Below are 10,704 nucleotides of genomic sequence, written 5' to 3'. Positions count from 1 at the left end.
TCTCACCAGTACACATTATTACCCAGTTGCTGAATGTCCAGAGCAACTCCCTTTGGAAGTCAGCTTGGAGAAATAACATTGACTGTGTTCTACATGAAGGGAGGAGAATCCGTGGTGGGAATTGAAGATTAGTAAGAAACATAAAAGGGATGTGGCCCTTATGCCTGAACATGCAAAATATAATTATTGGCAGCTGTGTGGAATCAGGAAGCAGTTCTGGCAAAGAACACGAGATGGCAGTGCCAGACAGCACCAGAGAGAGACAGAGAGAGCCAGACAGGGCCCGGCGGGGCCTGACAGAGCCAGACAGGTCCAGAGAGAGCCAGGCAGGGCCAGGCAGCACCAGCCAGCAGGACTCGTCAATTCACAGGACCCTCTGCTTCTTCAAGGAAAATGGGAGCTGAGAGCAGATCAAAGCTGGTCACACTTCTACACTAAGAGATTTGACTTTTGTCTCATGAATTCTCCCCTTCACCCCTGCCCTTCTCCCTTTTGTTCAGGTTTGCCATGGTTACCTGTGGTTTTGTACAGCTCACCTCAGATATATTGCTTGCACTGTGAGCGAGTCACTGGCTTGGCAGCTCAGGGGTATGAAGCTTTATGGATGGATACCAGTGCTGCAGGTGATTACCCTGAGTCACATGAGAGACAATAAATGGAACCACAATTGTGAAGAAGTTTTTGTTTTGGTGGGTTTCTTTTGTTTTGTTTTGTTTTGTTTTTAATTTTTATTTTTATTGCTCTGGTAAACCAGTTCACTTCCTGAGTATTCACCATTTGTCCGTGTCTCACATAACTGTTCTGGGCTTGTGCAGGATCCGTTGGGCATAGAACACTGCACAAATTAACTGCTTGTTAATTTCAGTGCCTAGCAGAAATGGGTTGGGGCAGCAAAAGCTGTCTTCAGCTGTGTTAGGTCACAGGTTTGACAGAGTGGTTGGCAACCACTGAGAGTTTGGTCTGCACCTTCCACTTTGCCCGTCCATAACCCCAAGTCTGAGACCACTGCTTCAATCAGCATGGCCAAGGTTTGACCCAGCTGAGTCCAGCAGCCAGAGGCCAGGCTGGGAGATGTGGCTACCTATAAGTGAGCACTTCCACATAGCTCACCACTCACTGGCGTTGCCAGCTTGCAGGGGGACTTTGTGAAAGGTAAGAAACCAGGCAGGCAATGCTGAGGGTCCTGCAGCAGACATCATCCTATTGTACAGAGAGGAACAAAGCTAAAATTATTGAAAGCAATCAAGAATCTCATTATGTAATGAATAGCGTGGCCACATACACACTGCATACACGCCTAGTTTCATTAGTTTAGGCAGTTTTGCTGCCAAGAACTGATGTGGAAACTACAATAAGTCCCAGTGGCATAGCTGCGAAAATTGGTGTAATTTCTCACTAGCAGACAAACCTGCTACATGAAAAGTAGCAAATAATTCTATTATTTAACCAACAATTAAAGGCTAATAGCACTCCTGGTAAGATTTGATTTCTCTCAGAGATTTGAAGGAACTCCACCAGAAACTCCACTCTTGGATCTTCAGTTCATCTCCAATTGTATTTTTTTACTTGTGAGTGAAGTAATATGGTGGAAAATTGCTGCTGGTGGAAAGGTATTTAAGCCTCACAAATGGATTGCTAGTGAAGACCACACTACTTAAAGCCTGCCTTGGCTCATCATAGTGACAGCTAAGAAAATATAGGTATGAAGACAAACAGTCTAACATCTCCTGCTTATTAAGTATATCCAAAATGTCTACACAAGGTAAAAACTAAATCTAGTATATATTTTGGGAGATAAATATCTAGAAATAAAAGTGCTTTGGCTAAAAATCCACAGATTGTAACTTTCAAGGAAGTTCAGGCTTTATATAATTTATATAATTTATATCTCCCATGTGACAGAAAACAGGCATGTCATTGCAGGGCAGGAGCTGTATGTAGACCTTTCCCTCCGCCTCTGCTTTATGACTCTGCAAAGCCTAGCCCAGGCTGGGCAGGAATGTGGTGATCACCCTGGGATGCTTGAATAGCTCATGACACTATTGAAATCACCAAGATCCTGGTAACACATAGACCAGCCACATCTGTGAGAAGAGCAATAGATGATGGCTGGTGTGAAACTTTATGAGGACCTTTGCGTAGTTTCATGAAGAGTCATAGAGAATCTGTTTTCAGAAAGCATACATCTGTATTCTGGATAATTTAATAATAGATTACAGAAATATAGTACTAACCATTTTGCTTTGTTTTTTTTTTTTTTTTAGAGTTAAGTTTTACTAAATATTTTGGCTTCAGCTAATTTGCTGGGTCACCCTTCAGTAATGGAGTGATTCCATAATTGATGAATAGAGTAACAAAAAAAAGAGATGAGAACTCTTTTATCAGAATTCAAAATGAGTCACTGTTTGTTTCTGAACCCAGATTAACAGTGACTAGGGTGACAAAAATCAAGTGCTGAAATTCCCTCTTTCTGTTTAAAAGCTATACCTTATGTCTGCCAGACCACTATGGCATGTATTAGAAATCAACATTTCTGGAGTAAATTTCTAATCTAGTGGTGCTCAGGAAAAAAGAGTATTTACCTCTCCTGTTTGACAGAGAGTCCAGTTTTACTACCTTTCTAATCAAAGCAGCAATCTGACAGAACCTCAGTTTGGCTGATTTCAGGGTGCTGAAAATCTTGGGCAAAATCTGCAATGCCCTTTAGATTATTTAATTTCTGAAAGGGCTTAACTCTAATTTGCTCATTGTTAAAAGCAGTTACGTACCTCTGTGCTTTTTCCTTTTGAATAATGAGATTTGTGTTCCTGAAAGTCATTGACTGTGAAACCCATCACCCTTGATGCATGATTCAATTCTTAAAGCACATCTTGTTTTTGAAGGTAACACAAAAGTCAGTGTTGTTTAAAAGTGTTCAATTGAATGGTGACAAGCTATAGCTCCTCATTTACTTTATAATGTGATACAAGAATAAATTATGAGCATGGACCTGAAAGAATCTTCTGGGTCACTGAGTTCACCCCCACTGCTGCAAATTAATGTGCACATCTGACAATGCTTGTATGCACAAGCATACAAGTCTACAGCTTTAAGTAATCCAAAATATAATGCAAACCCACAGTAAACAGAACCTAATCTATACACAGAAGTTTCTATAATGCTACTGTGCTCTGTCATGAGTTCAGCCCTGGTATTCTGGTAACATCCAATAAACGGAAAGACACCGACTGAACAGGTGAGGATTCTGGTATCTGTCACACATATTGGCTGTTAGCTAGTGGTCAGCAACACTTCCTCATCCTCATCATCCTCTCCGGTGAGGACAGTCACACATCAAGTGTAGTCTTTCTGGTCAGCATATTATGAGTCCCCTAATGATCCACCCTCATTTTATACCCCAGAGACAGAAGTGAATGAATCCACCACTCTTGTATTGTAGCTCATTGTTTTTTTGTCAAGCAATGGCAACAGGATTACTGTTTTCCCCAGCCCAGCATTGAAAAGGTGAAGAATGGCTCTTGTGCCCTCCTTGGACATAGAGGACATTTTCAGTTGTGAAGATCAGGCTCCTAAAACAGGTGGTGCACTGATCATTCATTACCTGTTGTATGAACCTAATTCTGCTTTCAGAGAGCCCAAATAATAACTCGGAGGTGTATTAGCTTAGAAATATCTGAATCAATTTAAATGAAAAAAAAAACCAAACTGTGAAGTCAGTGTATAAAGAATACTAGTGATATTAGAAAGTCCAGGATTGGAAATGCTCATTGCTAAGAAAAATTAACATTCAAGCCCCAGTAAATATTTATGTTCAATTACTTCATGATGTGCAGCTAAAATACTATTCCACTCTGCTATAAAAATCTCATGTCAGAGTTTAAAAGCTGCCACAGGACCTGTGTCCCAAATGGAGGGCTGCTTTACTTTTATCTGCAGTTCCTTATTTCTGTATATTGTTCTATGGGTTTTTTTCTTCTGGATTCTTGGCTTCTTGTGGTAAGAGGGGTTGGTGAATAAGGAATAGACTTGCTATTGCCTAAGATATCATTAAAACAAAACCCAAACCCTACCACAGTAGAGTTTTGGCTTAAATAAATTTTCTCTTGAAAACTAGCTTTGATCAATAATTTCTTTCAAACTTTTTTTTTCAAATTTAAAAGCAACAGAATAAGTTTCAGTGCTCCCATAAAATTTATTTGATTTTATTGCATTTTCTGGTTTAGTCTTGTAAATGAGAAATAAATCAGTTCTGCTTTATCTGCAAGTGCAAAGGCCCAGCCTCAAATTCATGAGAATGAGATTGCACAAATACTCAAAAGATGTCACAGTAATCTTCAAATCTTAATTTTCACATGAAAAATAGTCTTTTCAGAAAGAGAAGAAACTCCAATCAAAATTCCAAGATTTATAAATAAGGACTCTGTGCACAAAGGAACTCTGTGTTTGCTGTAGAGTGTCATGTGCAAAAGCACATGAAGGTCACCCCAAGGATTATGTGATCCGGAACAAAACACAACATGCATCTCCTACAGGAAAAGTGCGGCAGAAAAACCCCATGTATTTGCAATGCCTTGGCTCCAATGTCCTTTTAAATCTAGAAGAGGTTATTCTTTCCCCCATTAAATCTATCTTTCCTGGACATGCAGTGGTAATCCTCATTGAACTGCAAAGACTATCATGAAGAAGATTTACTTTATATTGAGACAGCTCATCTTGTAACAGAATTTTAATGCAATATGACAGGCAAATTTTTTATTTTTTGGAGACAAAGAATATCTGTATGAACTTTGCTAACTGCTCACACTGCGTTTATTGGCCCTTTACTCTTACCCTTGCACACATGTGCATTAGATACCAAGGGATTGAAAACAATTAAAACCGGCCCAAGATAAGGACCATATTCAATGACATGCCCAGTGCTTCAAAGCTTAAAGAAGCTTTAAGCCCATTGTACTGGGCCCAAAGTAGAATTCACTGCTAAAATTTAATAAAACAAAGACCTTCAGGTCCTCAGCAAGGTCCAGGTCACTGCAGGAGGTTTCCAACCAGTTTCTAATCTATTTAAGAGAATCTTCAACTTCTTTGAGACTAACGCTGTGAATGGCAGAAATGACAGAAATGTTGACAAGGCAGACTTGTTTCTATTATGACTTCCTTCATAAGACATGAAGGGAAACAGCTCACGTAAGAACTTCTAACCTAACTGAGATAGGTTAGAAGAAAAGGGCTTTATAGAGCTGAATATATATCTACTGCCAGCAACTCAGCAAAAGGTGGCATCCCATGCTTGTTACTCAAGAGTCACAGTTACAAACTGTGCTGTAAATGATCCCAGGAACATTTTGCTCCTCACAGTTTTAAAGGATTGCATGCCTTTCAATTCAGGTGAGACGAAAGTTCCAGATTCAGGGGAGGTGTCCCAGCAATTTCTTTTGTCTTCCTAAATCTGCTCTGTTTTGCTCTTTTTCTGGCAGTGTCAGACCACCTTTTTCTTAGCTTTTATTCCTTCCAATCCCTAGCAGAGCTGCAAAACAGAGCCCTTCTTTATTACTTATCTGCTGAAACTTCTCTCTGAGACTATACGATTTACTGCAGAATAACTTAACTGATTCTGGTCAGAGAAACAAATGCTGCAGATAACCCAGACTGTAGATACTGAGTGCCTAAAATGAAAAATAGTCCAATTCTCGAGAAAAAAACAAATCAAAACGCTGGCTAGGGTGGGGAAAGAATTGGACAGGATATAAATAGGTAATTTTAAGGGATGCTGGTTATTTGGTGTTCTGGTGCTATATCTAACAAGTTTAAATGCTTAAAATAAAGCTTGTCTCAGCTTCACACTTTATAGCATGGACCTTGCTTCCATGAGAGCAAAGAACCTGGGAAATTTCCAACAATTTGTAAGCTTGTTTCTGCTGCTGTATATCCATTATACCTGATAACCATGCAGCAATGACTGGCCAGCTTGGCTCTGTTCTGGTGAAAATGCTATAGAGAAGACCCACCTCACTGACCTAAAGGACAGGACTAATCTAAGAGAGCCATATCCATTTTTACAGTAATATATTTCTGAAATAATTCGTTGTGTATTAAATTTGGGTATGTATATTAATGCTTTAAGGTAGGATTTGGAAAATAACAGGTTGGATTTTCAAAGTGACAAAAATCCAGATTGGTTCATCACTGATGAATCTGCTTTCTTACTCTGATTTATCTAGACCCTATTCATAGAGTTGATCTAGAACAGCTACTTTTGTTCTGGAATGATTAGTCCACGGAAATTATTTTTGGGAATGTCACTGCAAAACTGTGTTTCCATTCCACCACACTATTGAAGTGCTCGACAGTATATTTCCACACTAATGCCTGTATCAACATTGGCTATTTCAGGGGAAGGTAAAGAGCAATGACGAACTACTGGGTAATAAAAAATAGACTGAAGCCCAACACAGATAACTTTTCATTTTCTTGTTTTGCTATTTTTTTCCTGAAGGTAAATGCCTTTGTGAAGACCATTTTTCATGTCTTTTGTTTTCAGAGATAGACTGCTTGATGGGTACTTTTGTTTTTCTCTGTATTATTTACTCCTTCTGATGAGAAGCTGGGAAATCTCAGAAAGCTCTCCTTTAAATATGTGCCTCACCTGAAGAAGCAGGGGTATACCTCTGTGGAAGGAGCACTTCACCAGGGTGACAGGCTACAAAAGAGAGCATCGCCCTCCAACTCTGCTGCAATCCCTCCTACTTACAGCATCCTACTCCCTGTCCAGGCACAGAGTAGTGTGTCAGGTGGGCTTTCGGGTCTGACTATTTAAGAAGCTCTTGTTTTTTGGAGTGGTTCTAGGAGCTGGGAAGAGGCTGGCAGGGTTTTGTTCCCTCAGACAGAATTAGTATCTGAATTGCTCTCTGATGCGTACATGGAATAACAGGTCAGCCAGAGAAGCCACGAACAGCCCGGGGTCTCTCCTGGGCCTCGGCATGTGTCCCACAGCCGCCCCCAGCAGCTGCACCGAGAAGCTTTTGGCTCCAAGGGCAATAGCCGGTGTAGAGCCTGTAGACCTTAGGTTTCCCTTTCTAATCCTTGTGACGTGATTTTGAGCTTCGCCCTGGGTTAGTCCACTAAGGGGCCCATAAACACCCCTGTGGCATGCGAATGATGAGGAGCTTGAGGGCCTCTTGCTCCCTGCCGCTGCATCCCGGAGCCCACCGGTTCACTCAGGGGGGAGTGGGATGCCTCCGGTTAGCCCAGCACGGGTCTGGCATAGGGGGAGCTCCTTGCAAGGGGCCACGCAAGCGGCAGGCGTTGCTTCCCCAGGGTCGGGCGGGAAGGGGGCAGGAAAGGGTGTTTTCCCCCCTCCCCTTGGCCCCCGCTCCCGGCCCTAGGGAGGGGCCAGCCCCGGCGGGTGCGCCCTTTCCCCGCCGCTGCCCCCGGGCCGGGCGCAGCACCTGGTCCCCTGGCAGCCGGGGCGGCCCCTCCGGCGTGTCCCGTTGCCACTTGGGCCGGGCCGGGGCGGGGGCGCGGGGGCATCCCGCCTCCGCCGCCTTCAGGGGCGCCGCGTCCTGCTAGCGGCGCCTCATGGCGCGATGCAGCTGCAGTGGGAGGGAGAGGAAACCCACCCCCCTCGCCCGGCGGCCGCCTTTGTAACCGCCCGGCCCAGCTCAGCGCGCAGCGGCTCGGGGAGCGGCGGAGCGCGGCGGCGGGAGCAGATGGAGCCGGAGGGTAAGGCTACGCCCAGCTCCCCGCGCCCCGGCCGCGATTCCGAGGGAGCCTCGCGCTGGCCCGCCGTGTTCTCGGTGGAGGCTGCGGCGGCCGCGGGGAGCCGGGCCGGGAGCGAGGCGGCGCCGTGGTCTCGGCGGGCCGCGGGGTCTCTGCGGCGCGGGCGGGGAGGCTGGTTCCCGGGCCGGCCCCGCTCCAGGTGTGGGGGCCCGCCGCCGCCGCCTCCGCCTCCTTCCCCTGCCCTCCCCTCGCCGGCTGGCGGGCGGGCGCGGTCCCGCCGGCTCTGCTGGCGCCAGGGCCCCGCTCCGCCCGCGCCCTCGGCGGGGAGCTTGGGGTCGGGCCGCTCCGCCGCGGGGAGGCCGGGGCCCAGCGGAACAGCTCGCACGGACTCGGGGGCGCCTTCAACTAACTTTCTTTCTTTAATTGATTTTTTCTTTTCGTTCCCTGCCCCCGCGAGCGGCTGGCGCGGTTCTGATGCAGACCCATCGCCCGGGGGGCCGGCCCGCCCTCCCCAGGCTGGACCCGCAGCGGCGCTGGCTGCGCTGCCCGCGGCCTCGCAAGCGCCAGCTGCGGGCTCACCCCGAGCTGCCCCCGCACACACGCCGCGGACCCCGCGTCCCTGTGCGGCTCACAATGGCCAGGGAATCCATGTTTGAGTAAATGCAGCACTGAGTTGTGTAAATATATTTTTAGTTCTCCTAAAACCACACAAAATCAGTTCTGTTAAACATTAATTTCATTAAGACTGCTATTAACTGTAGAGATTAAATTTATTTCCTGCCAATCCATATTTAGGCACTTATGAAATGCTGAGGTTTTTTTCCTTCTCTCCTTTTTAAATACCTTTTGGAACTGTTAGTACTCTAAACATAAACCATTTCCAGTTGCAAATTGGAAATTTCTGAACCATAATGATCTGTTATGTTTAGGTGGCTGTCTCTGTAAAACCAGGATTCTCGTGGAAAAAAACCAACCAACCAACCAAACAAAAAAACCCCAAAAAACAGAAACAAGGAAGGAAGGGGGCGAAAAGCCCAAAAAACCCTGAAGAGATTTATGTTTAGAAAACTGGCCACATTAATCGTAGCTGTTTTTTAAACCTCAGTACCTATGTCACATTTTCCATTCCAAATATTAAGAGTGGTGTAACTATGTTAAAGGGATATACTCTACTTTCCATTGCAAGCTTTAGGGAATTTTAACACAAAGGAAAACAGCTCTGCAACATAAAAGAATCTTGCAGTGCCTGATACATAGCAGCACCAAGGAATGGGAGAGACTATTGGCAATTGTTAATGACCAGAATTGGTTTTGTTGAGAAGCATGCGGAATGGAAAGGGATTATGTATGGTGACCAATACATTGATAAAAGGATTCTTGCATTCTTTAGAAGAAGTTTGTCTTTCATAGAAAGCTGTTTTTCACAATGCTAGGAGGATGTTTTAGAGTTCATTCTCCATCTAGCAGAGCTGTGTTTATGATATCCCTTGGAATAATCAAGCTGGGTTGTTCCTGATTTAGCTCATTTGTGACCCAGTTTGTTATGTTGTAAGTGTTCTTACCTTAATAATGCTAAAGAAAAATTATAAAAATGAAATTGAGTTTGAAGGAACTCCTTTTAAAGAAATAAATTCTTATTTTTAAAAAGTGGAAGTTTTCTGTCCTGTTTTTACCTACAAAAGCTGGGTCAACCTAGGAAAGGTGATGGCGAGTTTCAGAGCTGCTGAAGTTCCCCACCTGCCCTGGATCCAGAGATATTCAGGCAATCTGACTTCTGGAACCTCCTGAACTTTGTGTACCAATCTTCAGTACATTAATTTTTAGAGGCTGGTCCTCCCACATGGGTTGGAGCCTGCTATGTGAAATGCCCATGCTAGCAGCCTCCTGCTCTGTTAGTGAAAGAGTCAGGGCTCTCATGTCAGTTGCTTGTAAATTGCAATACAAGCAGTATGTAATTGCAATGTCAGTTGCTTTTAGATTGGTGCAATATGTGTCCCTCTGTATGTGTGTGTTTGTGATTTCCTTGAGTGTGGTGCATCTTACTGAAGAGCATCAACCAGTGAGCTTTAGTCCTGTTTTCAGAGTCAGGGGACTCAGAGTGTGGTAATATAAGGGAAATATGTAGAGCTTGCTTGCTCTTATGGCTCTGATCTGATGTGCCCTGCTTGCATAGTCCTGGCTGGAATCGTTCTTGAATGGAGCTGGAATTGCTGTTGTTCAGTCATATTTGCCACAATTTCCTGCATTTAAATGTATGTCTAAAACTTTTGCTGAAAGTGGAGTCAGGACTTTCTCTTTCCAGAGGACCTTTGCCTCTTGCCGAGTGTGCAGATCTAAGGCCTGGCAGGTATCTTCTACAGAAGCAGGAAGAAAGATGGAGTTGATACTAGGTTGCCCATTCCTTAAGGAAGTCCAGTGTAGCGTGCTAATGCTACAGAAATACTGACCGACACAATTCTTGTGGGTGTCTCCCCAGCTCCTAACAATGGCTGAGGTGATAATGTAGGACAAGGTTGGGACTGCAGAGTGTATTTGGTCTTGGAGTATCAGAGGTGCAAGAGAGAATATTACATTCAAAACAATAAAAGCAGTAGAATCATAGTGATGATGGTCCTCATGGCTTTTTGTGTGGGATGAGCTTCTGTAGCGTGATCCAGAATGAGGAAGACTGCCTTAGATCAGTGGTAGTGGAAGTGGGATGTTGAAACCTTGTGACACCAGGAGTGACAGACTTGAGAAGTCAAAATCCCAGGTGATGATTTTTTAGTTGTGCATTGTTTGCACTGCATTGTTTTCAAGGCAGTTTTTTGTTGCATGGTTTTCCAATGGTTTTATACTCTGAGTTCCCTGATCAGGTTCAATGTGTTTGGTTTTGAGGAAGCTTTGTTCTCAAGCTGTGTGAGGTGCAGTGGTGTGGGCAGTGCTGCTCTCTGAAGTATGATCTAAAGTCCAACTGTTTCCTACATCTTTTCAATGAAAAATGTACAC

The 10,704-nt window shown here is 44.3% G+C and overlaps 1 protein-coding gene across 3 annotated transcripts in view; it reads left to right on the top strand.

The window, feature by feature from the left end:
- Positions 1-7,410: 7,410 nt before the first annotated feature.
- The window catches only part of FGD3 (FYVE, RhoGEF and PH domain containing 3), a 92,499-nt gene continuing 89,205 nt past the window's right edge, over positions 7,411-10,704 (top strand). For 2 of the 3 annotated variants that reach the window (XR_004981037.2, XM_036390897.2), the window contains exon 1: positions 7,411-7,719. Coding sequence is in view for 2 of the 3 variants with exons in the window: in XM_036390897.2 (XP_036246790.1) it covers positions 7,584-7,719 (136 nt within the window). In the remaining variant the exon portion in view is untranslated. The remainder of the gene's footprint in view (positions 7,720-10,704) is intronic. The other variant, XM_036390895.2, reaches the window with a different exon arrangement.

This window comes from Molothrus ater, chromosome 11 (assembly GCF_012460135.2).
Source record: "Molothrus ater isolate BHLD 08-10-18 breed brown headed cowbird chromosome 11, BPBGC_Mater_1.1, whole genome shotgun sequence".
In the NCBI taxonomy this organism is placed as follows: Eukaryota; Metazoa; Chordata; class Aves; order Passeriformes; family Icteridae; genus Molothrus; species Molothrus ater.
Note: the sequence above shows the minus strand (reverse complement) of the source record. Positions and strands in the feature narration are given on the sequence as shown.